General features: G+C 45.8%; 2 protein-coding genes across 5 annotated transcripts in view; both read right to left on the bottom strand.

The window, feature by feature from the left end:
* stau2 (staufen double-stranded RNA binding protein 2) overlaps positions 1 to 21,636 on the bottom strand; it is a 52,659-nt gene extending 31,023 nt beyond the window's left edge. For both annotated transcript variants that reach the window (XM_049749286.1, XM_049749285.1), the window contains exons 1-7: positions 21,469 to 21,636; positions 20,037 to 20,244; positions 19,839 to 19,969; positions 19,560 to 19,719; positions 19,238 to 19,433; positions 3,890 to 4,049; positions 2,500 to 2,607 (exon numbers count right to left, since the gene is read on the bottom strand). In XM_049749286.1, the coding sequence (XP_049605243.1) occupies positions 2,500 to 2,607; positions 3,890 to 4,049; positions 19,238 to 19,433; positions 19,560 to 19,719; positions 19,839 to 19,969; positions 20,037 to 20,235 (954 nt within the window). In that variant the 5' untranslated portion in view covers positions 20,236 to 20,244; positions 21,469 to 21,636. The remainder of the gene's footprint in view (positions 1 to 2,499; positions 2,608 to 3,889; positions 4,050 to 19,237; positions 19,434 to 19,559; positions 19,720 to 19,838; positions 19,970 to 20,036; positions 20,245 to 21,468) is intronic.
* A 526-nt stretch (positions 21,637 to 22,162) lies between these two features.
* Positions 22,163 to 26,725, bottom strand: ube2wb (ubiquitin conjugating enzyme E2 Wb). Of its 3 annotated transcripts, none has more exons than XM_049749333.1 (6): positions 26,654 to 26,725; positions 25,838 to 25,929; positions 24,484 to 24,586; positions 24,221 to 24,376; positions 24,035 to 24,110; positions 22,163 to 23,957 (listed from the first exon to the last, which is right to left on the bottom strand). In XM_049749333.1, the coding sequence occupies exons 2-6, from the start codon at positions 25,876 to 25,878 to the stop codon at positions 23,944 to 23,946; spliced, it is 390 nt and encodes a 129-aa protein (XP_049605290.1). In that variant the 5' UTR covers positions 25,879 to 25,929; positions 26,654 to 26,725; the 3' UTR covers positions 22,163 to 23,943. The 3 variants fall into 3 exon arrangements, with proteins under 3 accessions (XP_049605290.1, XP_049605288.1, XP_049605289.1); XM_049749331.1 differs by having other exon boundaries at positions 26,691 to 26,724; XM_049749332.2 differs by having other exon boundaries at positions 26,180 to 26,714.

Here is a 26,725-nt window from a genome sequence, read left to right on the forward strand (position 1 = left end):
CTGCTCTCAATGGTCACAGTGCTACCCGCCCATATACTCATGTTATTCATATACAAGACACACACACGCACACACACACAGGCACTGACGTAGAAGAACACATTAAGAGTAACATGGTCCTAGATGACGGTCTCTAGTGATGAGGGCTCAGTTTCCTTCCTCTAGCCTCTGGTCACCTGGGAGACCTAAAACAAACACCGGCTGGCGTTAGGTCATGCTTCTGCAATCACATCTACTTCCTGTGAAGTACCAGAGCTGGCTTTGTGTGTGTGTGTGTGTGTGTGTGTGTGTGCGTGTGTGTGTGTGTGTGTGTGTGTGTGTGTGTGTGTGTGTGTGTGTGTGTGTGTGTGCGTGTGTGTGCATGTGTGTGTGCGTGCGAGCGAGAGAGAGAGAGAGTGTGGCTCTGAAACATTTAAGGAAAACAAATAAAAAAGAAGTGAGAATTAAGTTGAACACTCTAGCACAGTTCACCTAATCAGTGTTGTTTAGTTTTTTTTTCAAGCAGTGTTCATTTACCGGGATGCCAACAGCTCCTTAATCAGAGCACAATTTGTGGCGCTCACAGTGCAAATTGTTGCAATCAAACAAAACTGCAAACGGCTAATTTCAACCCAGTGAACTGATTAAAAGCGATAAGTGGAACCATGAGCATTTCTCGGATAGTTGACACAACAACACAGCACAGCACGGAACAGCACAGGCTAATTCTATGCCATTACAGGAATTGAGGCATAATGTCCCAATTATTGCCCATTTAATAAGTAAGTGCATGTTGTTTGTTTTTGGTTAAGAAAATAAAATGACGCTAATGGTGGCCGTGGCACCAGTTCGACATGAAAATGGAAGGAATGGTCAAGACAAAATTCTCCAAAAGTAAGATTTATAAAAAAAAAAAAAAAAAAAAAACTTCTTCAATTCGGACTCAATGTGGTTATACTTAACAAAATACCTCTCATATCTATTCTAAACGGCGTGACTGCCAAGCACTCGAGAGCATGGCCAGTCTGTGCTTTCTATCAGTTGTTTTTTTTCCCTGTCAGCATTCTTGTACAATGAATACACTTTATATAAAGAAGCATGTTGCACAGAGAGACCTTGGAGTACAAAACTAATGATTTAAGAAATACATGTAATTGTTTGTAGCACACACTCTGGCAGAGCGAGGATTTCTTTTTCCGTGGAAAAATATTTTTTACAAACCCCTAAATGTCTTCAGAAAACACTGAAACATTTATTACATGTTCCCTTTGGAGGACTGGGGGAAAAACATGATCTGGCATGGCGCCTAGAGGGATCCGAACATATTTCAGGGGTGGCCAGTGCCCCTGCAGCCCCCCATCGAGCTCTGCCACAGATTACACTCATTTTTAAGTCACACTTGCAAATTTCTAACAGAATGTAGGCCAGCCCGAGCTCCTCAGGTACAATAGAAGAGAAATACGGCATGGATAGGAAGCTAAAACAAAAGTAGGGGTCCGGCAGAATGAAGAAAGACTCTTTCGTGTGATGACTGGTGGATGGACAAGCCGTAGGGGGGGGGGGGGGGGAGTAGCTTCTCGTAAGATGGGTGGTTCTTGGCTAAGTCACTCTACTCTTGTGTCCCTCTTTGGAAAAAAAGCGCCTCCGATCCAACAAACAAGCTGTGATTTATAGATCGGGTTCCTCTTTGATGCCGACATCTGCTTGATATTGCCTGACAGGAGGATTAAATGAGCCAACTGGCTCGGAGGGTGGCGGCGACCCTCATCGTCGCGGAGGGATGGGAAACCAGGCGCTGGCTAGCGGTGACGCACGGCTAATTTTGCGAGGGAAGGAATGAGATGTGAAAACATGGCCACTGCTGTGAGAGGTCTGCACCTGAAAGATGACCAGGGACACTGAAGATGTGAAAAATGAATTGTGCCGCCTTTCTGTGTTCTTCAGGCAACTGAATGCGACTCAAGGCGTGAAAATGAAAATTCCACACATTGACAGATAATGAATCACACCAACACGGATTTAGCCATCCTTGTGTATTAATAGCAATTCCGGGAAGAACGCCTATGTCATGGTCTGATGAGCAAATGTGTTTCCAACAAAAAAAAAAAAAAAAAAACGGGCTGGCCAGGATAACTTTCCTAACTCATTAGCAGGAAACACCAAAGAATTTGGTGTTGCTTCGTTCCCTCCTTATCACCTATATAACCATCGCTTTCCCAACTACTCCATCAAGGTCTGAGGAGGGGAAAGGAGAGATTCAATGGCAGCAGGAAGGGAGGAGGCATGCAAAATACACCGAGCCTCTCTTGTTTTTGGCACCTCGAAGTGTTGAGGAGAATGGGCGATGAGGGACAGCTTATTGGATACATCAGCTGAAACATGGTGAAAAGCCAAAGAGAACAGACCAAGCCGGTCGTTTGAGGACATCACTGATTTTTTTTTTTTTTTTTCATGGTCAGTCAAATTCAAGAAGTCTTTCAAATCTCTACAAGAAACAAAACCTTGAGCATATCTTCTTACCTCAAAGTTGACAGTCAAGTTCCTCTTCAGGGCAATTTCATAGACCAGGCTGATTTCTGACTTGCTGGCATCAACGCCCTCCTCACTCTCCACCTTTTCTTCTAGATCCTAATGAAAGAATCAAGAAACAAACTTCGGAATCATCCGTGACTGTTGGAGAAGTGCGTCCAGCCATGTTGTAAAATTACAAATCGGGGAGGTGCAACGTCAGCCAAGTTATGATTCTCATTTGTCGACTGGCTCACCGTATAGGAAAAGCACGGCTGTTTATCAACTCTTCATTCCCGTGAGACAAATTAATCACCGTGAACATCATGAAACATTTTCTCCTATGAGCAGAAATTAGATAACTGGAGTTGTCAAGTGTATGTACTAGGTTGGTACGTGGTAATCGAATACTTGAGGGTCACTGGCAAAACAACAATTGCGTGACATTTATTTTTATTGTAAATAAATTCTGAATAGCTCAAAGGCTAACTCTAAACAAAATCCTTGAGTGCTGAAATGTGACTAATATTTCAAACTTGGCAGATCATGCTATGTTTATGAACTCACCTTTGATTTACTATTTAATGAAAAAGTGAGCGCGCAAGTACAGACTCTTTTGGTGTCACGTAACGATTCATTCTGGGCACACATTGCTTTTTAAAGCATTTTGATATGAAATTTATTCTGCTTAGAAAACTGAAATTGGCAGAATGATGGATGCGCGAGTAAAACAGAATGATCGAGCAGATCGGTGACCTTGCTGTGACAGATTACAAATGGATTTGACTTGAGTGCTTCTACTAAGATCAGCAAAAGTTCAGCAAGTGAAATGGAATGGAGCTTGAGATTTTTCTGATAATACCGCAGATGACAGTAAATTGTTACACTATAACAGCAAAAACAAAGATTTGAAGTCTTCTTACATGTTATTAATGTCATCACCATTATTGAGCTGAATTTAAAAAATATATATATTTTAATATTTTTTATTTATTTATTATTAATATTTAAAATTTTTATTAATTATTTTTTATTTTATTTTAAACATATTATTTAAGAGCACTTGTTGTTGCTCTCGAGGTGTCTGAGTTTTCACTGAGGACATTCCAGATACTATTTACAAAAGCACCACAATGTGCAACAAATTGCACAACAAGCCTCAGTAAAAGCGGAAGACAAAAGAGCTCATTTACGGATGCAACAACACGACGGGTCAAGCAAATAACCCAAGCAAAATGTAACAAAAGCCGAATTACTGGCAATTAGCAGGTTGTGAGCATCTGGGGTAAATTGATTTGCCGTACGAGACAATAGCACTTGGCAAATTCGCCTGGAGGAAAACGGAAAGGTGCAGAAGCGCTGAGAGACAAAAAAAGGAGGTCAAAAGAAAATTAAAAGCAACCTGCGGTGGTCTTTCGGGGATGGGCTCATTGCGGAGGGCTTGGAGGGCCTTCATGGCAGCACTGTGTCTGGCTGCTTGGCGAGTGCGCCCCTCTCCGATGAACTCGTGACTCCCCACGGAGAGCTGGACGTAGAAGATCTTGGGAATCGGGTAATGGTACCTGAGACACAAGTTCATCAAATTAGGAGTTGCTCATGTCCCCCACAAAGGAGAAGATCTTTGTCAAATTGAAAAACAAAAAGGAGGCTTGAACATTAGGAGGCAATCTAACCTATTTTATGTACCTGTAAAAATAAAAGGTCGCGCAGCACATTCGGGTCAATTACGACACAATACCCCGTTGGCCAATCACTTAACTGATGTCTTACTTTTATTTCTCGGCTTGGGCTTGCCAAACAAAGCAAAGGGACACATATATCCTCTCCTCTTTCTTCTGATCCTCAACATAGATTTTGTTCTCTTTCATTGGGTCCGGACAGAGTGGGACTAAGCTGTCAGACGAGTGATAGAGTGGTCTACAAGTCCATGTGGTGACCCCCCCCCCCCACACACACACACACACACTAGGTCTGGGAAGGGGATGGGGGTGGGTCTGCAGAAGGGAAGGAGGGCAAAGAAAGAGAAATAGTGGGAAAGCTAACAGAAGGTGGGAGGAATCCAAAGTTCTTAATATCCGTTTTGCCTGTCCTCTGCTTTCATACATGGCTGCTGGCGTCATGTCATTCTCAGCCAAGTAGGACAGTCCAATCAAAGTTCACCATAAAGACAAGAGAATCACACGCTTGTCCTTTTGACTATCCTAATACATCTTTTTTTTTTTTTAAATATTCCGACTGTCTCCTTCGTATATTTCCTGCAAAACAAAATTATCCTTAGAATGGCAGGAGGTCTTTTCCTCAGCCCGCAGCCATCAGTCCATCCGTCCTTCCACATCCATCTGCTTTCAGCTCCTTCCCTGGGCGGAGACTTGCCTGGCCCTCGCACGTCAAGATCAGCCCCGGGGTCTCAGAGGATATGCCAAGTGCAACATGGGCTCGGGCCAACAGCGCCGAGCCGAGATGGAAGCAGCTGGGGCTAGAACAGTACAGGTGCAAGGGAGGAAGAGATTGAGGGATTACGCGCAAAAATGAAAAACGGGACAGAAGGGGTGGAAGGCAAGACGAAAACAGAGAACGCAAGAGAAAGGGCTGGGGTGGAGGGCGATGGAAGGGGAGGCCGGTGGGAGACCCTAATCTACAACGTGGGAAAGCCAACGAGCCAAAAACACGGGAGAGCACAAGTATGCACAGCGGAATCACGTGCACAAGCAAATCACATCGCTGCCTGCTGGCTTGCTCTGCATGTATGTTATCAATTATTATTCATATTATTATTACTACAAAGCGGGAGTCTGGCCAGGACAGCTGTAAGGAGGGTGGAAGGGAAAAAAAAAAAAAATAATAATTTGAAAATATGACGTGGATGATGACGTGTGTGGGTATGACTCATGATTTCAGCATTTCGCACTAGCGCGCACACACGTGTTCAATCTTTGATCTCTCATAATTGAAAACGAGAGATATGGCCATTCAATTAATCCCGCAAATGACAAGGTGACATTTAGTCCGGGAGCAGTTTTTGATGCGGCAAGCTAACTTTCTATCTTTGAACACCACAGCGAATATTTAACAAGATCCAATGGCGAGGCCAAAGAGAGGAAATGCAACATGACATCCGGTGGATTTCCACCATAAAGACTCGTGGCCAACTTTCACCACAAACATGAATTCTACCGTGGCACCATTGAGAGCGTCCTCTCCAGTTGTATCGCTGTGTGGGGTGGGAGCTGCACTGACTACAACATGAAGGTCCTGCAGCGCATAGTGACCACAGCTGGTAAGATTATTGGTGCTTCACTCCCCTCCCTGAAGGACGTTTACGCCTCCCATCTCACCCGCAAGGCGACCACAATTGTGTGTGATGTGAGTCACCCCGCTCACTCTTTGTTTGATCTTGTGCCCTCTGGGAAGAGGTACAGGAGCCTGCGCTCCCGCACCACCAGACTCACCAACAGCTTCATACTCCAGGCTGTTAGGATCCTGAACTCCCTCCCCCCTCCTGCGTAACGTCCTTGTCATGCGGTCACGTTTATTTTTCCGGATTTCTGTCTTGTCGGTGTCGTAACTTCACTTCCTGTTTTATTTTGTCATCTCTTCCGTTTCAGTTCGTGTTTCCTTCCTCTGTTTTCGGTTGTGTGCACCTGCGTGATTGGCGCTAATTGTCAGCACCTGCGTCCCAGCCCTTTTGTGTGTATTTAGTCCGTGTCTTCCCCTTGTCTTGTGCCAGTGTGTCTTGCCTCGTCCCGACCACCAGCGATTCCTTGACGTCCGAACTCCCAGTAAGATTCCTCCGTTTTGTCTCGCCACAGAGCGACGCTTTTTGTTAGTGCCTGGTTACCCATAGCCCTTTTTGTCTCGCCCGAGTGCGACGCTTTTTGTTTGGACTTTTTCCCGAGTGTTTCCCTCGCAAGAGGCGCCTTGAGTTGTATTTTTTGATCTTCATTTGTTGGAATAAATCAGAGAAAAGAAAGACTCTGCATCCGAGTCCTCCGCCTTGTTCCCTGCCTGACAGTACACACTGGCCAGACATGGACTCGGCAGAGTCGGAGCACCTGTGCGCCGCAGTGCACTCCCACGCCTCACAGCTCATCCAGCACCAGAGGGAAGTGGACAATTTGGGCGAGGAGATCCGAGGGCTCGCGAAGAGCCAAGCAGATTTCAGAGGGGCGGTCGCCGCCCAGGTAGGAAAGCTGGGTCAACAACTGCAGGACGTGCTCTCGCTTTTAAACGTGGGACCAGCAGCGACCTCCAGCACATCCGCTGCTTCCCCCGTGACTCCCCTTGCCTTAGCTCCCATGACCGGCGGTGCCAGACTGGCTCCTCCAGAACGCTACTCCGGCGAACCCGGCCTTAGCCGGGCCTTGATTACTGAGTGCGAGATGCATTTTGAGAGGTCCCTGGCGGATTTCCCCACCGAACGCTCCAAGGTGGCCTATATGGTATCGTACCTGACGGGAAGGGCCCGCACGTAGGCCACGGCGGAATGGGCCAGGGATTCAATCTCCTGTCGCTCTCTCCCCGCTTTTGTCGGGGCTCTGCGTACTGTGTTCGACCCGATCTCCGCTGACCGAGAGAAGGCTTGGCAACTCTGTCAGATATCCCAGGGACAAGAGACCGTCGTAGATTACGCCATCCGTTTCCGCACGCTGGCCGCGGAATGCGGCTGGAACGCGACGGCGCTGTATGACATCTTCCTCCGAGGCCTTTCTGGATCCATACAGGATCAGCTAATTCCCCTGGATCTTCCCACCGATCTCGACGCCCTCATCGCTCTGGCTATCCGCACCGACAACCGGCTGCAAGAGTGGAGGAAGCACCGCGGAAGCAGGAACGCCCCCACCTTCGTGCCAGTAGCCGTTCTTTCCGCCCTAGACGCGAACCACCCCAGGCCGGACGCGGATCGGCAGCACCAGGAGTCGGAACCGATGCAGTTGGGCAGAGCAAAGTTGACAGAGGAGGAGAAGATACGACGACGCCGGGAAGGTAGATTCTACTACTGCGGTGAGCTCGGACACCTCCTCCTCTCCTGCCCGGTGAGGAGGACCCTGAAGGTAAGCGCCTTCTCTGCGGCTCTGTCCCCGGGGTGAGTTCTCCCCAAGGGCAGGATTACACAGCTGGGAAAAGAGATAGAACTTGACGTGCTAATAGACTCAGGAGCTGATGAAAACTTGATAGACTGGGCATTTGCTCGCCGATGGGGAATAAAAACTGACCTGCTGAACACTCCCGTGAACGCCAAGGCACTCAATGGACAGGCACTTTTTGAGATAACACACAGAACCTGTCTCGCTGTCTCTTGGGCCCCACCATGAGAATATACGACTACATGTCGTGACCTCCCCAATGAACCCCCTCATTCTCGGGTATCCATGGCTTCAACGCCACACATAGACTGGGGATCAGGGGAAATAACGGGATGGGGGCCCAACTGTCACGATTCCTGTATCAAATCTAACCCGCACTCTGCGCCTTCTGCTCTAGACTCGCAAACTCCAGACTTGACCGGGGTTCCCGCGTGTTACCACCAATGGGCCGAGGTATTCAGCAAGGCCAAGGCTACCTCCCTACCTCCCCACCGTCCGTATGATTGCGCCATTGAACTCCTGCCGGGCTCAACCATACCCAAGGGGAGGCTTTATTCCCTTTCGGGACCCGAAAAGCAGGCCCTGAACGATTATATAGACTCCTCTCTTCAAGCAGGGTTGATTCGACCGTCATCGTCGCCTGCGGGTGGAGGGTTCTTTTTCGTGGGCAAAAAGGACGGCACCCTACGTCCCTGTATTGACTACAGCCCCCTCAATCAGATCACAATCAAAAACCGGTATCCTCTCCCCCTGATGTCAACCGTATTCGACCAATTACAGCAAGCCCGGGTGTTCACGAAGTTAGACCTGCGCAACGCGTACCACCTAGTGCGCATCCGGGAGGGGGACGAATGGAAGACGGGTTTTAACACACATCGAGGACACTTTGAATATTTAGTAATGCCATTTGGCCTCATCAATGCCCCTGCGGTGTTTCAGGCCATGATAAATGATGTTCTGAGGGACTGTTTGGATCAATTTGTGTATGTATATTTAGATGATATTTTGATTTATTCCCCGGATTTGGAGACCCATAGGTCTCACGTCGAGACTGTTCTGCGACACCTCCTTGACCACCAACTGTACGTTAAGGCCGAGAAAAGCGAATTTCATACAAACACCGTATCTTTTCTCGGTTTCATCATAGCCCCGGGCAAAGTAAAAATGGACCCGGTGAAAGTTAGCGCGGTAACTGAATGGCCTACCCCTGACTCCCGCAAAAAGGTGCAACAATTCCTGGGCTTTGCCAATTTTTATAGGCGGTTCATCAAAGGCTTCAGTGCTACGGCACCTCCCTTGCATGCGCTAACGTCTCCTAAGGTTCCATTCTGCTGGTCGGCGGAGGCGGCCTTCCAGGAGTTGAAGAACCGCTTCAGCTCCGCTCCTATCCTCACGCTTCCCGACCCGTCACGACAGTTTGTGGTGGAGGTTGACGCCTCCAATCGAGGGGTAGGGGCCATTCTATCCCAGAAGGCCAAGAGTGACAACAAGCTCCATCCGTGCGCGTTCCTGTCCAGACGGCTGACTCCAGCCGAACAGAACTACGACGTGGGAGATCGCGAACTGTTGGCGGTAAAACTGGCATTAGATGAATGGAGACATTGGTTGGAGGGAGCACAGCAGCCCTTTCTGGTCTGGACAGACCATAAAAATTTAGAGTACATTAAGACGGCCAAGAGATTGAATTCTCGCCAAGCCCGCTGGTCACTCTTTTTCAATCGATTTAACTTTACTTTGTCTTACAGACCGGGATCCAAAAACACCAAGCCTGACGCGCTCTCCCGTGTCTACAGCCCAGGGCCGGAAGTTAAGAAGCCCGAACCCATTCTGCCTCCTCATTGCATGGTAAGAGCAGTGACCTGGCCTATCGAAGGCCTGGTGAAGCAGGCCAATGGCAACGAACCACCCCCTAGGGGGTGCCCTGTGAACAAACTGTTTGTTCCCGATCAATTACGGTCCCAAGTTGTCCATTGGGCTCACACCTCCAGACTCTCCTGTCATCCGGGTATGCGCAGAACCCTGTATGTCGTCCAGCAGCGATTCTGGTGGCCCTCCATGGGGGCAGACGTCAGAGAATACGTCTCAGCCTGTCCCGTCTGCGCCCGGAATAAGAACTCCCACGGTGCCCGTATGGGGTTGCTGCATCCCCTCCCCATTCCATCGCGTCCGTGGGCAGAGATCTCCATGGACTTCGTCACAGGGCTTCCGCCCTCAAATGGGCGAACAACCATACTCACTGTTGTAGACAGATTCTCGAAGATGGCTCACTTTATTGCTTTGCCCAAGCTGCCGTCCGCTAAACGAACGGCAACAGTAATGATGGACCACATATTCAGGATTCATGGTTTCCCAAAGGATGTTGTTTCGGATAGGGGTCCCCAATTCATATCCAGGTTTTGGAAGGAATTTTGTAGGCTCATAGGGGCAACCGTGAGTCTCACATCGGGCTATCATCCGGAGGCGAACGGGCAAACAGAACGCATCAACCAACAGTTGGAGACGGGTCTCCGCTGCCTTGTCTCCCAAAACCCCTCCTCGTGGAGCAAGAACCTCACCTGGGTGGAGTATGCCCACAAATCCCTGCCCACCACGGCTACAGGTATGTCACCGTTCAAGTGCGTGTATGGCTACCAGCCCCCAGTCTTCCCTGACAGTGAGCCGGAGGTGACGGTGACCTCGGCCCACGCCTTGGTGCGCCACTGTCGTCGTGTCTGGTCGGCGGCGCGGGCCACGCTGATCCGCCAGGGGGACCGCGTCAAGCGGATGGCCGACCGAAAGAGACGTCCGGCGCCCGTGTACCAGCGGGGTCAACGTGTTTGGCTGTCCGCCAAGGATCTTCCCCACCGGGGGGGACTCCAGGAAGCTAGCGCCTCGCTTTGTGGGTACATTCCCCATCGCCAAGGTCGTGCACCCGGCCGCGGTGCGTCTCCGCTTGCCCAGGTCCCTTGCAGTCCACCCCACTTTTCACGTCGGGAAGGTCAAGCCGGTAGTGGACAGTCCGTTGGTGCCAGATCCTGCGCCGCCCCCGCCTCCGCGGACGGTAGGAGGTGGGACGGCCTACACGGTGAAAGAACTGTTGGACGTGCGCAGAAAGGGCCGGGGCTGGCAGTACCTAGTGGACTGGGAGGGTTATGGGCCTGAGGAGCGGCAATGGGTGCCACCTAGTTTTATTTTGGACCCGGGGTTGTTTGAGGACTTTTATGCAGCTCACCCTGAGGCTCCTGGGCCGTCTGGGATCCGGCCCTAGGGGGGGTTATGTCATGCGGTCACGTTTATTTTTCCGGATTTCTGTCTTGTCGGTGTCGTAACTTCACTTCCTGTTTTATTTTGTCATCCCTTCCGTTTCAGTTCGTATTTCCTTCCTCTGTTTTCGGTTGTCTTGTATTCCCTGATCCCGATTGTGTGCACCTGCGTGATTGGCGCTAATTGTCAGCACCTGCGTCCCAGCCCTTTTGTGTGTATTTAGTCCGTGTCTTCCCCTTGTCTTGTGCCAGTGTGTCTTGCCTCGTCCCGACCACCAGCGATTCCTTGACGTCCGAACTCCCAGTAAGATTCCTCCGTTTTGTCTCGCCACAGAGCGACGCTTTTTGTTAGTGCCTGGTTCCCCATAGCCCTTTTTGTCTCGCCCGAGTGCGACGCTTTTTGTTTGGACTTTTTGCCGAGTGTTTCCCTCGCAAGAGGCGCCTTGAGTTGTATTTTTTGATCTTCATTTGTTGGAATAAATCAGAGAAAAGAAAGACTCTGCATCCGAGTCCTCCGCCTTGTTCCCTGCCTGACAGTCCTGTACTTTTGCGCTATATTCTGACTGTCTGCTGTATGCACACTTGCTCCATTTTTGCTCCTCTTATTTATTATGTTATTTGTTTATTTATTATTTATTCGTCGCTCTTATTTATTCCTTGTTTGTGCCTCCTTGTTTTTACTTTTTGTGTTGTTTACTTGTACGTATATTGTGCACTATGTCTTGTCACCGTGGGATAGTGGGAAACGTAATTTCGATCTCTTTGTATGTCTTGGCATGTGAAGAAATTGACAATAAAGCAGACTTTGACTTTTGAATATACAGCCAGAACTGCGTAAATGGGACGGTGCTGCTTTGTGAGTAAAAGAGTGACAGAGCCTTTGTGGAGGGGAGGACCAAAAAAAAAAAATTAAAAAAAAAAAAAAAACCTTGGACAGGCCTTGTTGTTCCTCCAGCTGCACTTTCTTCCAATGTCTTGCCAGACATGTACTTGTTTTCCCTCCCTCCCTCCTTCCTTCCCTCATACTTCATTCCCTGTGTCCATCATTAATTGATTTTCTTCCTTTTGGCTGCACGCAAGTGCTAATGCATAAAATGCAGAATGATGTGATGTAAAAAAATGTGTCAAAAAGAAAAAAATGGCATTTGGATGTATAAATTCCAAGGACAATGTTCTACACCATTAGGACAAAGTGGATACTGTGACAAACCTTTGTATCGTGGCAAAAAAAAAAAAAAAAAAAAAAAGGCCAACACGATATGAAAAGAAAAAATATTTTGAAGTGATTTTCTGGAATGACAGCACATCACTATTAACATAAATTAAAAAAAAATTCAATTACCGTATTTGCCGGTGTACAGGTCGACTCGGTGTATAAGTCGACCCCCTAAAATTCGACGGAAATTTACGATTTTATGATATATCCTTTGTATAAGTTGAGCTCAATTGTTGCATTATATTAAACTTCAAAATTCAATATGCGAAATTTATTGACGAAATGTGTTCAAATTCCGGGAGGCCGTGCGCATGCGGCTGTTTATAAGCACCGCGGAGGAGATCGCGGCCGGCGAGCTCGCGCACGCCGCCCGGCACCAACGGGAGGCCGGAAATAGCTCCAAGCCGAGCGGATCGGCGCTTTATAAGCACCGCGGAGGAGATCGCGGCCGGCGAGCTCGCGCACGCCGCCCGGCACCAACGGGAGGCCGGAAATAGCTCCAAGCCGAGCGGATCGGCACTTTATAAGCACCGCGGAGGAGATCGCGGCCGGCGAGCTCGCGCACGCCGCCCGGCACCAACGGGAGGCCGGAAATAGCTCCAAGCCGAGCGGATCGGCACTTTATAAGCACCGCGGAGGAGATCGCGGCCGGCGAGCTCGCGCACGCCGCCCGGCACCAACGAGAGGCCGGAAATAGCTCCAAGCCGAGCGGATCGGCACTTTATAAGCACCGCGGAAGAGATCGCGGCCGGCGAGCTCGCGCACGCCGCCCGGCACCAACGGGAGGCCGGAAATAGCTCCAAGCCGAGCGGATCGGCACTTTATAAGCACCGCGGAGGAGATCGCGGCCGGCGAGCTCGCGCACGCCGCCCGGCACCAACGGGAGGCCGGAAATAGCTCCAAGCCGAGCGGATCGGCACTTTATAAGCACCGCGGAGGAGATCGCGGCCGGCGAGCTCGCGCACGCCGCCCGGCACCAACGGGAGGCCGGAAATAGCTCCAAGCCGAGCGGATCGGCACTTTATAAGCACCGCGGAGGAGATCGCGGCCGGCGAGCTCGCGCACGCCGCCCGGCACCAACGGGAGGCCGGAAATAGCTCCAAGCCGAGCGGATCGGCACTTTATAAGCACCGCGGAGGAGATCGCGGCCGGCGAGCTCGCGCACGCCGCCCGGCACCAACGGGAGGCCGGAAATAGCTCCAAGCCGAGCGGATCGGCACTTTATAAGCACCGCGGAGGAGATCGCGGCCGGCGAGCTCGCGCACGCCGCCCGGCACGAACGGGAGGCCGGAAATAGCTCCAAGCCGAGCGGATCGGCACTTTATAAGCACCGCGGAGGAGATCGCGGCGCCTCATTGGACTTCCAGCGGCCGGCGAGCTCACGCACCCGCCCGGCACATCCGGGAGGCCGTGCGCACGCGCCAAGTGGCCGAAAATAGCCCCCGCCGAGCGGATCGGCTGTTTATAAGCACCGCGGAGGAGATCGCGGCGCCTCATTGGACTTCCAGCGGCCGGCGAGCTCGCGCACCCGCCCGGCACATCCGGGAGGCCGTGCGCACGCGCCAAGTGGCCGAAAATAGACCCCGCCGAGCGGATCGGCTGTTTATAAGCACCTCGGAGGAGATCGCGGCGCCTCATTGGACTTCCAGCGGGCCGCGCACTCGCGCACGCCGCCCGGTTCAAATTTTCTAAGTGCAACGCACAATGAGATGCATGAGAAACGGCCTTGGTTACCATCACATTTGAAGCGATGAATACGAAGTTAAATTTTATGACTCGGTGTATAAGTCGAGGTCGTTTTTTTCGGTCGATTTTGGATCGAAAAAGGTCGACCAATACACCGGCAAATACGGTACTTTCTAATACAAGCATCTTTACCGAAAAACAGCGCACAAGAGACTTGGCTTTAGTGGTTCCTTTCAATCAGAGTGTCAGAACTGAGAGCAGCCATTGTTTCCAGTCACTGGGATTGTTGTGGTTTCAATTTTGAACACGAGATTAAAGCACCCTTGTACAAGTACTATAATCAGTCTCTGGGCCCTCCTTCCATCCTTGGCTCAGGAGAAATCAGAGCCCCCAATAAAATTACCCCTGGGCTCTCGTAATGGCTGACTAATGGTGACACATTGTGTATCACTTCCAAATATGAAAAATTTACAATAGTATTACTCAGAGGGAAGGGGCTAAAACAAAAGGAAAAAAAAACGGATTTGGTTACTAGGTAGAAAAAAAAAACACATACGGAATAATTCACCATGGAAGTAATAGCAGCTGCTTGAAAATCATATTTGATGAGCTCACTAAAAGCAGGTATTGCATAAAACGAAAATAGCCATGAGAAAATGATTTTTCCAATGTGTGTGAAAAAACAATTACCGTACTTTCCGGACTATTAGGCGCACGTAAAAAACTCAAATTTTCTCAAAAGCCAACAGTGCGCCTTATAGCCAGGTGCGCCTTATGTATGGAGCAAATTCCGGCCCGCGGGCCAAATGCGGCCTGCGTCTAAATTTAAACTGGCCCGAAGCATCGTGTCATAATATCAATCATAAGTGGCCTGCTCAAGACTATGAATCATGAATCAAAAAGACTATGGATCATTATTTGATAATCAATAAAGTAATTTGTTGCGTCTGAAGTTGAAATAAAAAAGATAAAATGGAGAATGATTTGATTTGGATTAAAAATCTGACATGATGCAACCTGGCCTGTTTACTGCAGTCACAAACACCAATATCACCCTTCTTATTCATACAACAATAACAACAATAAAACAAACTTAATACATCTAATAAAAAATTCATTCAACTTTCATAAAATTGTTAATTTGTTATTATTTTAATCTTTAAATTTAACTTTTAAAGTTTACTGATCTATCTGACTGTTTTGTTTTATACTTATTAAAGTAAGCTTTACATGTTTATTTTGTGTGTTGTGTGATATTAGCATTATTGATATATTGTTATTGTTTTCACAATTTCAAGTTATTATACTGTGATTGCATTAATGGTGCACCTTATAGTCCGGTGCGCCTTATATATGGACAAAATTTTAAAATGGGCCATTTATTGAAGGTGCGCCTTATAGTCCGGTGCGCCTTATAGTCCGGAAAATACGGTACATCGTGTGTATGTTCATGCCACATAGCATTAAAGAAGAAAAACTAATCGGAATCTTTGAGCCCTTTGAGTGCCAACTTGACCGAATGAGAGACTAGCTGGCTGGAGATCGCTGGGTGGAAAAAACAAATGCTGCTGTCGTCCCCATTAAAAGTATTACGTTGTGACCTGCTGTTTTATGTTCATTGTCATTAAGAGGGATAATGAGTTCCTTTGTTTATTAAAAAAAAAAAAAAAAAAAAAAAAAGGACAGCAAACATCCTGGTGCCATTTTAAGACTTTTTTTTAATGCCTTGATAACGCCTTTCAAACTGATTGTTTGGGGTTAGCTTTACATCGTTAGCTAACGGCTAATGTCGGTCTCGGTGTGTACCTCGTGCTATCAGACGTACGGAGACGAGTTATTACGGAAAGGAACTTGGGCTGATTTAGAGTCGTCCTCATCCGATGAGTTTCAAAGTGCGGAGCTGTGGACATGACTTACACAAACATGAAACTCGAGTCATCGCAACTCAATGGACATGAGACTGTCGACCACAAATCTGTGTTCCAAATGCTCCAGTCTCTTCAATAAAATATTTTTTAGGAGCTCACACCCATTTGTACAATTGTTTTGAGATACTAAAATGCTGGACGCCCAGTTGACAAAACTGTCTCCCTTCGTTTGTGACGTGAAAACAGTAACGGCTTGCTCAGTACGTCAGCATGTTCGCATGAGGAAATGTCACAGGGCAGCGAACCCCCAGACGTTCCTTCCTCCAGCCGACAAAAATCTTAGTGACATAACCAAATTAGGTGTGGGAGAGGGTGGGTGGTCAACATTTGCTCAGCCTTGCTCCTAAGGGGAGGCTGGGAAGGGTGCATGGGGGGGGGGGGGGGTCATGCTGTCCCGACAACAAATTCCGACGGAGCACCGACTGGGGCAAAGAGGGGAGTAAGGCAACGGAAGTAAAAGTTGAGCAACTCAAAAAGAAGCTCAGGACAATGCCAGGGGCCTCAAACACGCTTTCTGCTAGTTTGAAATATTCAATTACTTTTAGCCTTGACTGACTCATAGGAATTGGGTGTTCCAAAGATAACACAATTCTCATAGATTATTCCCAACAACGTTTTGGCGTCATTTTTTGTTTTTTGTTAATGATTTCGACTGGATTTCCACACCGGTTGACTCACTTGAAAACTATAAGCGTCACGCAGAGGAGGACGTTCTCCGACGCCGTATTTGAGAATGGACAATGGGACGGTTAGTTCACCATGAAAGATCAAGCGCTGATTTTTAAAGTGGTCAGAAATTATTCACGGGCCCTCAGCCATAAATAAGATTCATTAAGACGCTGATAAATGCTCATTACATATTATCGCCACATTTTCTCATCAATGCACTTTCTGAATGAATCAATACGGGCGCTGGTGGTGATTAGAGCGCTGATGGATCAGAGCCAGGCTGGCCTTTTAATGAGAAGATTTTCCATCAACATGATTCCGGATCACTCTTATTTATCATAATAGGTAAGGACATGGGCATATGGAAACCTTCGTTTGGCCGTGGCGTCATTATGATGAGCGATTGCGTCTATGGCCTGTCACTCCGCCACGTCATCCGTCACCGGAGGAGGAGAACTCATATTCGCAAGGTCTCGCTTTCATTAATCCCGCTGAAAGAAAGAGACCTCGTGAAAACATAAATGACCTTGTGGTAATGTATGCTCTTTTTTTTTTTTTTTTTTTAAGTTGACGTGCATCTTCTCAGGACCGCTTGAAAAGTGGAACAAAAGAGAATGAAGTGTGTCGCTTTCCGCATTTGAAATCATCAGCGAGGGACAAAACGTTGGCAAACATATGTTTGCCACAACTTTGCAGACATTTGTCTCTCGCCCTGTTTGTCACCGCATGGATCAAACGGAATAGGCTGTGAGCCAGATGCCAAACTGCCTGCTGACGAGACTCATTTAAACAACAATGCCACTGAATCACTCCTAATTCCTGGACCTGGGTTGACATTGCAAAACTAAACTACACAGGCCACAGGATTTTTGTTTTCCAAATTTTTCTTAATTAATCAATCACATAGTGTGTAAATACAAATTACATTTCTGGCTGGGGAAGCCACAAAATGGATGTACAAGCCACTGAACAGAAACGATGCAAATTTATTTTAAAAATGAGTAAACACTGCTACCTGGTGGGCAAAAAAAATAAAACCCCTCTGGGTATTTAAACATAGAGTCAAACCTCGGTTTTCGACCACAATCTGTTCCAGAAGGCGGTTTGATTTCCGAACCTATTTTTCCCATTACAAATAATGGAAAAAATGTTAATCCGTTCCAAGACCAAAAAAACCCACCTTTTTTAAGCATTTTCTCATTAGCGCATTTTTGTCCGATCGCGCAACTGCAGCACACCGCCGAACGCGCGACTGTAGCACGTCGCCGACCGCGCAACTGCACCGCGTTGGTCGCATTATTGTGACAGAGCCGTCACTGAAATTGAGAAAATATTTATAAAGTCCTGATGTACTTTTCAAAATTTAAGTGGACCTACAGGACTGTCTCAGAAAATTAGAATATTGTGTTCTTTATTTTCTGTAATACAATTAAAAAAAGTCATCTGACATATTGCAAGCCTTTTATTATTTTAATATTGCTGATTATGGCATACAGCTTAAGAAAACTCAAATATCCTATCTCAAAATATTAGAATATCCTGAAAAAGTATACTATTAGGATATTCAACTAATCACTTGAATCGTCTAATTAACTCGAAACACCTGCAAGGGTTTCCTGAGCCTTGAAAAACACTCAGCTTGGTTCAGTAAACTAAATCACAAGTATGGGGAAGACTGCTGATCTGACTGCATCCATAACACCTCAGCAATGCCACAGGCTGATTGCCTCCATGCCATGCCGCATTGATGCAGTAATCCGTGCAAAAGGATTCCCAACCAAGTACTGAGTGCATTAATGGACATTTTCAAATGTTTGATTTTGTTTTGCTGTTATAAATCTTTTTTTTTTTTAACTTGATCTGAGGAAATATTCTAATTTTTTGAGATAGGATTTTTGAGTTTTCTTAAGCTGTAAGACATAATCAGCAATATTAAAATAATAAAAGGCTTGCAATATTTCAGTTGATTTGTAATGAATCTAGAATGTATGATATTCTTGTTTTTTTTAATTGCATTACAGAAAATAAAGAACTTTATCACAATATTCTAATTTTCTGAGACAGTCCTGTAAGTGCGCAGGGAGCTTAATTTTGTCCGATTGCGCAATTGCAGCGCGTCGTTGACCGCGCAACTGCACCACGCTGGTTGCATTATTGTGACAGAGCCGTCGCTGAAATTTAGAAAATATTTTTAAAGTCATGATGTACTTTTCAAAATTTAAGTGGACCTAAGTGCGCAGGGAGCTTAATTTTGTCCGATCGCACAACTGCAGCGCACCGCCGAACGCGCAACAGTAGCCCGTTGCCGACCGTGCAACTGCACCACGCTGGTCGCATTATTGTGACTGAGCCGTCGCTGAAATTTTGAAAATATTTTTAAAGTACTGATGTACTTTCCAAAATTTAAGTGGACCTCAGTGCGCAGGGAGCTTAATTTGGTCCGATCGCGCAACCGCAACGCGACGGGCGCTCACTGTCGAATTGCTTTAACAGCGTCTTTGTGTTTTAGGATGGCTTAACTGCTCCCACTTGCTTTCTTTGGAGGCATGATTAGGGGTTAATACAATCCTCAAAGTAACGAAAATACAATAACAACGGAGTCAGTCGGCATCCGGGCCACGCGGTCGGGTTTTCTCAGGTCCTCCCGGCTCATCTCGCGAGGTTCAACCTCCAAATTTTGTTCGACAACCGAAGCAAAAAATTCCGATTTGTTCGAGAACCGGGACCTTCGAAAACCGAGGTTTGACTGTATTAGATTTACTTCACCACAGTATGTATTATATCAGCACGCACAGTGTTATTTTTCTGAATCTACTTTTTATTAAATATTTTATGAAGGGTACTTTGTTGTAATTAGCTGGCAACCAGTCCTGGTTGTACCCCACCTTTGGTCCAAGTCAGTCCGGATAACATAATATTGCTTACCTTTGGTTAAACATGCCTCTGAAGTTGTAGCAAGCTCTGTAGTTGGGTATGGCCTTGAGATCAGGTCTGCAGTTGGGCACGGGCTTGAGATCAGTTCTGTAGTTGGGCATGGGTTTGAGATCTAGAGGCCTGTAGATAGCTGGCTCCCCTCTCTTCATAGCCAAACCATTCAGCTCCACTGTCGGTGTTATACTGCCTGTGTGAGGATGTACATGTGGAACAAGATGTTTACAATATCAATAATGAATGATTCATCCCAAGAGGAATTTTTTTTATCGACTCTCCGAAATGCTTATGCTCACTCTGTCTTTGTTTACAGTACCTGGATTGCTGTTGATGTCCACTTTAGGTGAGCGAGGCATTGGCTTGGGAAGGACACTTTCATCCAAAGCTTTGGAGGCTGTGGAATGTTGGGCCTTTTTAATGCTGGAGCCCTCCGCCTCCCAGACCTGCTCCCCAAGAGTCAACTGCACTGTGAAGATCTGCAACAGCGACACCCAGAGGCAACGCTACGTTATGGCAGGAAGCCAGTCAATTGACATAGTTGCTGGATGTTTTGATACCTAGCAAAACATTCAGAATGATGAATTCCTTTCCTCACCTTAGCGTGTGCAGGGCCTCTCTCATTGAGGAGCTTGTACTGCGGCTGGATCCGATTGAAACGGGCTAACTCATTCACCAAACACATTGGAGTTTTCTCTTTAGGGTTTGCCATGTTCTCCTCGGGTGAACCTGAAAACAGTGACTGATGAGTCAGGGTTCCAACACTTTTAAAATTTTGGGACTTGCCTATCTCTACCTGGCGGTGTGGCAGACACAGGAACGTCCCCAAATCCAGCTGCAGGAGCGGGGCAGGCAGGTGTGGGGGACGGGCCTGTGCCGTTGACAGAGGGCTGCAGACCCAGGGATCCTGGGCTGGTCATGGCTGCCAGAGGACCTCCAGAGGAGAGGCCAGGACCAGCCTGGGCTGCTGAGGTCTGTGCTTGTACGTGAGCCATGCTCTATTCCTGAAAAAATGGCAAATGCAAATGATTTTTATATTGTGGAGGAAGGACGACGCAACATTTGAGGGCTACAGTGTTCAATATTTGCACATTTTCAACAATTACTGATTTATGTAGAAGCATCTTCTGGATTCAATTCCCTGGGTCTTTAAGAATAAATTCTTGAAGTGAAGCACACATTCTGACGAGGCAGTAGCCCTTTCACGCAGACAATGAAGCTTTATTTGGAGGAGCTTTGCTCATGTTACTGCCGCAAAGCTCCACTGGCAAAAAGGGGAATCCTGAATGCTACAATGGACTTGCAGTCATCTTTTAAAGTCAGATCTCGTGGAATAGAAATCTATAGTCAACAAAAGCTTAAGTTTACAATAACATTGTCTTCTATTTTTCAGTACTGATGCATAAACACAAAGTAGTCTGGTGTTCATCCAAAATTTTGTTCAGAAGAATCATGATGGAAATGATCATATAGGCACAACCATCATATTTGACCAATAACTACCTGGTTCACAAATGTGGCCACTTGCCAGGTTAAGTAAATGAGCACATGTGCAAACCAAAACAACAGGTCAGATACTAAAAGAGAAGCCAGTGGGTGTGCAGAAAACTCCAAATATAAATGCATTAGTTCGTAAGCCAAGTGAATTGTAGATGTAGGTAATCTTTGAGAAAAGCAAGCACCGAACATGACATTTGGATTTTCTGCATGACTGTAGTTCATTGGGTTCTCCAGCGACATACTTTTCCGTACTTCCACCCGTAAACAGTAAGCACATCGTTTCTTGCCTCAAATATGGGGATGGGTGTTAGGTTGCAGGCTGTCTACGACCCTTCGAGCATTCATGAAGGCTGCGACTCTTTCCACTTTAGCAGGAAGCTAACGTTGCCATGCAGAAAAACAACCTTCCCTCTGCGTGGCAGCTCCCGAAAACAAACGGACGTGATGGTCATGCATTCCGGGACGATTATGGAGTCTTTAATGAGTAACGGGTTGTTATTATTAGGCAACATGATGGTCATGGAATCGTTGCTTCAGCTGGCTTCAAGCTCATCATGGCAGGTCGGCCGAGCGCCCCTCTTGTTAGCATCACCTTAGCGCTCCATCTACCACGAAAGTCTCGGCTCTTTCTCTGCACGTTGGCAACGGAAGCGGAGTGAAAGCAACATGGCAACTAAACTAAAGACAAAATGAAATCAAACTGACGAATATTATGTGCATTTATTTACCTTTGTTTAGGGCCAGACCCCAGTTACACCTCCAACATTGGCAAACACTAAAGAGAACTAGAGGCAGTTGAAACATACCATTTGGTAAGTGTGAGTAATTAAAATGAAAGTACATCAAACCGCGGATGAATTCAGATTAGGAATTTTTAAAGGCGTGGGGAGATAGTGTCTTGTGTGTCTCGGTGATATTGGGCGCTTTGTATTGTCTCTATAACGTCGTTAGAGATTTGAGGTAAAGATAGAATGAATTGGACACACCCACGGTCATTGAATGGTTCAGTCCTAGTTTTCGTATTTTGCAGCGTCTATTCGGACTTTATTTCTTAACACAACTTACTTTATAAATTCGATTAAATAATGAAAAACAGATGTTTTTAGAAGAACTTGAATTTTATATATATTTTAATACATAGCTCTATATTTTATATAGAGCTGCCTGCCGTGCACAGAATATTATTTCAGATTTTAACTACATTATACCTCAAGCACGTTTTACACTTAAATTAATATTCACATTATTAAGTGTTCATTTATATTTGCAAATAATGCTTGCATTCAATGAAGCTGAAGTTACAGTGCATGTAAACGTTTCCATGACAACTATCACACGAATTGCAGTTGCAGGTAAAACTGGGTTTATATAATGGTGAGTTTTTTTAAAGCACCGTTAAAGGTAAGGGAACTACCACACCAGTTAAACAAAAGTGAATCTTTGCTTTTATTACCGATTATGAAAATGAACAGGCACCTACTACACAGAGCTTGAACATCCCAGAACATTTTTAAAATAAATATGAAACCCTCATTAGTGTCACTAAAATATATAATAATCTGCAACTAGGGAGTTCAAAACACATTGAAAAATGAAAAACCAATGACTCACGTAACTTAGTCACCCGCAAGTTAATTTGAAATAAAAATCTCTTCCATGAAGGCTTTTGTTATATCCCCTCACAAATCCTCTGTCTGTTCTAAAACAATCAGTTCAGTACCATCATGTCTCTGACAGTGAATGAGACATTAAAAAAGGAAAAAAAAAAAAAAAAAAACATGGTCAACTAGAAAGTTCAAGGAGCTTATTGATACACTTAGTGAGTGTGCTGTGATCTGTGCCATTTCGTTCACACCACTCAAGTCAAGCTAAACCTGGGAGGGGAAACAGCAAATGCAACGCTAAACAAACCAAGATGGAAAATCCAAGTTCTTATTGATTTCTTGAGGAATAATTACGCTTTGAATGACCGTGCCTCTCAGGAGGCAGATTTTGCAATACCGAGCTTGTCAAACTCGGTCAGTTATGGGAGGGGGGATAAATCACAGTTGTCTCATGTTCAATGCTCTTCACCAAATAAAGTAAAGAAATGCACGCAATGCCACTGTAAAACTACCTGAATTTTGTATACTATCCTTTGAAGCTGGCTATATACATCCTCATTAGTTTAAAGTTCTAGGCCAACCCATTATCACTAAGCTATGGAGTAAATACACTTTCTCTAACAACCCCCCCAAAAAGCAAAGCCCTATATACGATAGCTCCAGACATGTTATAATTTTACAATATAACAGTTTCTTTTGGTGAAAATATAGTAAAACATCTGATAGGTATCTTTATTGGGGGGAAAAAAGTACCTGAGCCATAACACTGACCAGGCAGAATCACAACACTTTTACGACATTACCCCCACAATTCTCTACCCTTGCGGAAATAAAAATACCACAATCGAAAATGTTAACCAACAGCCTCACCCGTAAAACAGTACAAAAACTAGACATGTAAAGTATTTAAAGGAAGAATGCAACAGACATTCGTTCAATTTAAAAAATAAAAAAAAAAGGCCGTTTTGAGTTTGACCTAATGCCACATTTGTTTTGTTGGGGGGGGGGGTGCTTCTTACAATGTTGGGAATGATGATGTACTGACAGTGTCTTTTAACTACATACTCTTACAGTGCATATAAAGGTATATATAGTATTAAAAAAAAAAAAAAAGATGAAGCATCTTCTCGGGTTTATGATGGTCAGGTCCCTTCTAGAAATCCAATTGGATAACTTCTTGGTCAGCCCAAGCATGCGTCCATCGGTTGGTTATTATTGCACAACACAAGGACCCCAACGTCCGCACACGCAAAAAAAAAAAGAAAAAAAATAAAGAAATAAAATGTAACAATAATTATTTTTAAAACAGAAAATACACAAAAATACACCTTGCACACTGCATGACTATCATTCAGCCCCTTCCCATCGGTTTTCCGTTCTTTGTTATTACCAACTAAAACATGCATGAAACTGCCCAACTGGTAAGGGGAGTGGGGCAAGGGGGGGGGCAATGCAGTGAAGAGCCTCCAGCGCATTGGTGTCTGTCCATTGTTCCAGTCAAAGGTCAGAGTTCAGAGACTGAATGATTCAAAAGTGCTTTACGTAGGTCAGTGGGACTTTCTTTTCTTCTGGGGTTATAACAAACTTTTTTTTTGTACATTAGCAAGTATCATCTGTGAAGACAGTGCCAGTTGATTAGAAAAGACACAGGTGCTTGGTTTCACGTCGTCGTGCTCGCCAAAGAACTCACCGTGATACCACCATTTTGTCTTCTTTGGATTTTTGTTACACGTTCTTACATAAAAGGAGTTGTCGGGTGGTCGTCTCTGGGGGAGAAAAAAAAATTGGTTGCGACTTGACTCCACAGTTTATCAATTTAACAATGGGCATAATAAATGAATCTTTGAATAAAGCCCATTCCGAAAAGGCGCCTTACTTTTTCTTTGCAGCTGGATAACATGCTAATAATGCTAAGACAAACAGATTGCACCGAGAGGGCTGGTGACCAGTCTTCCGTCAGGATGGAGAGGCAGATGTGACCGTTGCTATAAACGTGAGGGTGGACAGGTACGTTGTCCCCCGTGAACATTACCTGCAATGGAACGACAAGTCGGCGTCAAATAATGCATGACAAAGTACTAGGTCAGATTTGGAGGCACACTGATGTTTATTTTAATGGGGCGGTCGTGCGGCGCTTACCTGAGGTGAATCGAAAGGATATCGACTACTAAATTTGAAGAGCAGCTGAAAAGTTTCCCCTTCGTACAGCGTGCCGGGGGCCCCCTCCATGTCTACGATCCACCTGAAGAAAAACATGGAGGCACAGAAGATCAGATGATCAAATGCCTTTCAATCAGTCCAGTAACACCAATGGCCTGCTCATCATATAAAGTGCCAAAGATGAGAAAAAGAGGTCATTGATAGCAGCATCGCAACCGCTGACCTAATTTCTGCCAGTGAGTGAAGCTGATGGAACAACATCTTGTGGCTTTGGTCTACAGCCTTGGGGAGCTTTCCACTCACTCTTGTGTGATCATTCAGGCCACACAACAATGAGTTCAGCACTTTACTTTAATTTAAGAAGGCCCAATATTGACACGTCAGTGTTTGAAAAGAGCTCCAGGAAGTATCATGTAGCGCAGCCACAATGCGCTGCTACCAGTTGTCGCAGCTCTCAAAATTTTCTATTCAGATCAATTATTTGTTCTGGAGCACAAATAGATTTTATGGACTGGACAAGGCCATGTTTTAAGCAACATTAACCGTCAAAGCAGGAATTCACAAATATTTCAACTGTATGTTTGACCCCCCAGCATTAGATATGAAAAGTCTCACCACCTGCGCTATCACAATGCTAACCGTAACCAGTGTTCTGTACAAACAAAAACAAACTGACACCTTATCTCAGTTACACACACGCAAACCCACAAAGCATGCATTCTTCCATGTTTGCTTCAAGAAACGAACCGTCCTGACCTTCAAGTCCATGAAAAAAAATATTTGCACGACTCCCTCAAGACTCCAAATGGAAATTCCTTCAATGTCAATGCGCAGCGTTGCGAAAGGGCTTATAAAAAAAAAAAAAATGGCATTAAAAGACACACCCATCCAAACCATGTTAGGATGTGCGTTCAATACAGAAGCCAGCTGAACTGGTTGGAAGACTTTCCTGCCAGGCAAAAAAAAAAAAACATTTCAGTCTTACCACAGAATAAAGATGAATCCTTTCCTTGCTTACTAAAATTCACTCTAGTAAAACAACTGAATGCGTTTACCGCAATGCAACATTTAAACGGCTAATGGCATCACAAATAACTCCAGTCAGAAAGGTCAACCAGACTCCTCCACTTTGAATGATTGCCATTTTAAAAGGACGAAGGTAATACTGTGTTAGTGGTGCAGTGTTAGTGGTGCAAATGCCATTCGCTGAAATGACTCAAATTGCTCATGAATGAGAATACAAATTAATTCATATGCCAACTTATATTTTAATAATTTCAATTCGGAGAGCATGCTTGTTATGGAAATTTGAAGTAAAAAATATAATACGTACTGAGTTATGGTGTTCTGTACACTTTTTTCATTCAGCGTCATTCCTGGGGGTGGATCATTTTGCAGGGCTAATAATTCCTTTTGTAGCCGTTTCTGTAGAATTAAAAAAAACAACAACAAAAAACCAGACAACCTTGGCTACAGTGAATCATTTTAAATAAAAGCATGGCCCAATTAAGGCAAATTTCAATCTTACGATGAATGTGAGATTAATATACATTTGATAGCTCACTTTCGCAAGAATACTTAAATGTGTATTGGCTAGATGTCTACGACGAGGCTTAACTGGAAATATTATGTTTACAAGGGTTGGCATGTTCCAAGTTGGTGTTTACACACATACAAGCATCGTGATTCGTTGGATCCTGGTGTTTATTCGGCTGTTTCCTCTAACAGACCCGTCTTGTGTAGTTTTCCTAAGGAAGCGATGCACCTGTTCAGCTCAAGAGGAAACTAGAACAGGTCAACCTGCGCACCGCCTCACAAGCTAACTCAGCCGAACAGCAAACGCTCGGTCGTCGTTTAACTGCACGAACCTTAAATCGGAACTTGTTACATCATATTAGTTGTGGTATCAAGCGTGTCAGTCGGAGAACGACATTTCAGAACATGAATATTTTCGCCCTGGCTAACTGGTTTTCTGTTGATAATGGGCTAACGTTTGGAATGCTAGCACAAGCCAAGCGCCGGACAGTTTAAGTCTAAACGTGTCACCGTATCCGCATTGACGTCATCTCCACTTAATTTAAAAGCCATGTGTTGCTCATGACGCGGTGAACAAATTAAAGGTCCAGAGAGTGTGGACAAAAGCAAGTACATGATCAACTTGGGGCCGCTGTCATCTGTGCTGTTACCTGCATCGACGCCATGATGTAACGCCCCCCCCCCC

The sequence above is a fragment of the Syngnathus scovelli genome, chromosome 18 (genome assembly GCF_024217435.2).
Source record: "Syngnathus scovelli strain Florida chromosome 18, RoL_Ssco_1.2, whole genome shotgun sequence".
NCBI classification, from domain to species: Eukaryota; Metazoa; Chordata; class Actinopteri; order Syngnathiformes; family Syngnathidae; genus Syngnathus; species Syngnathus scovelli.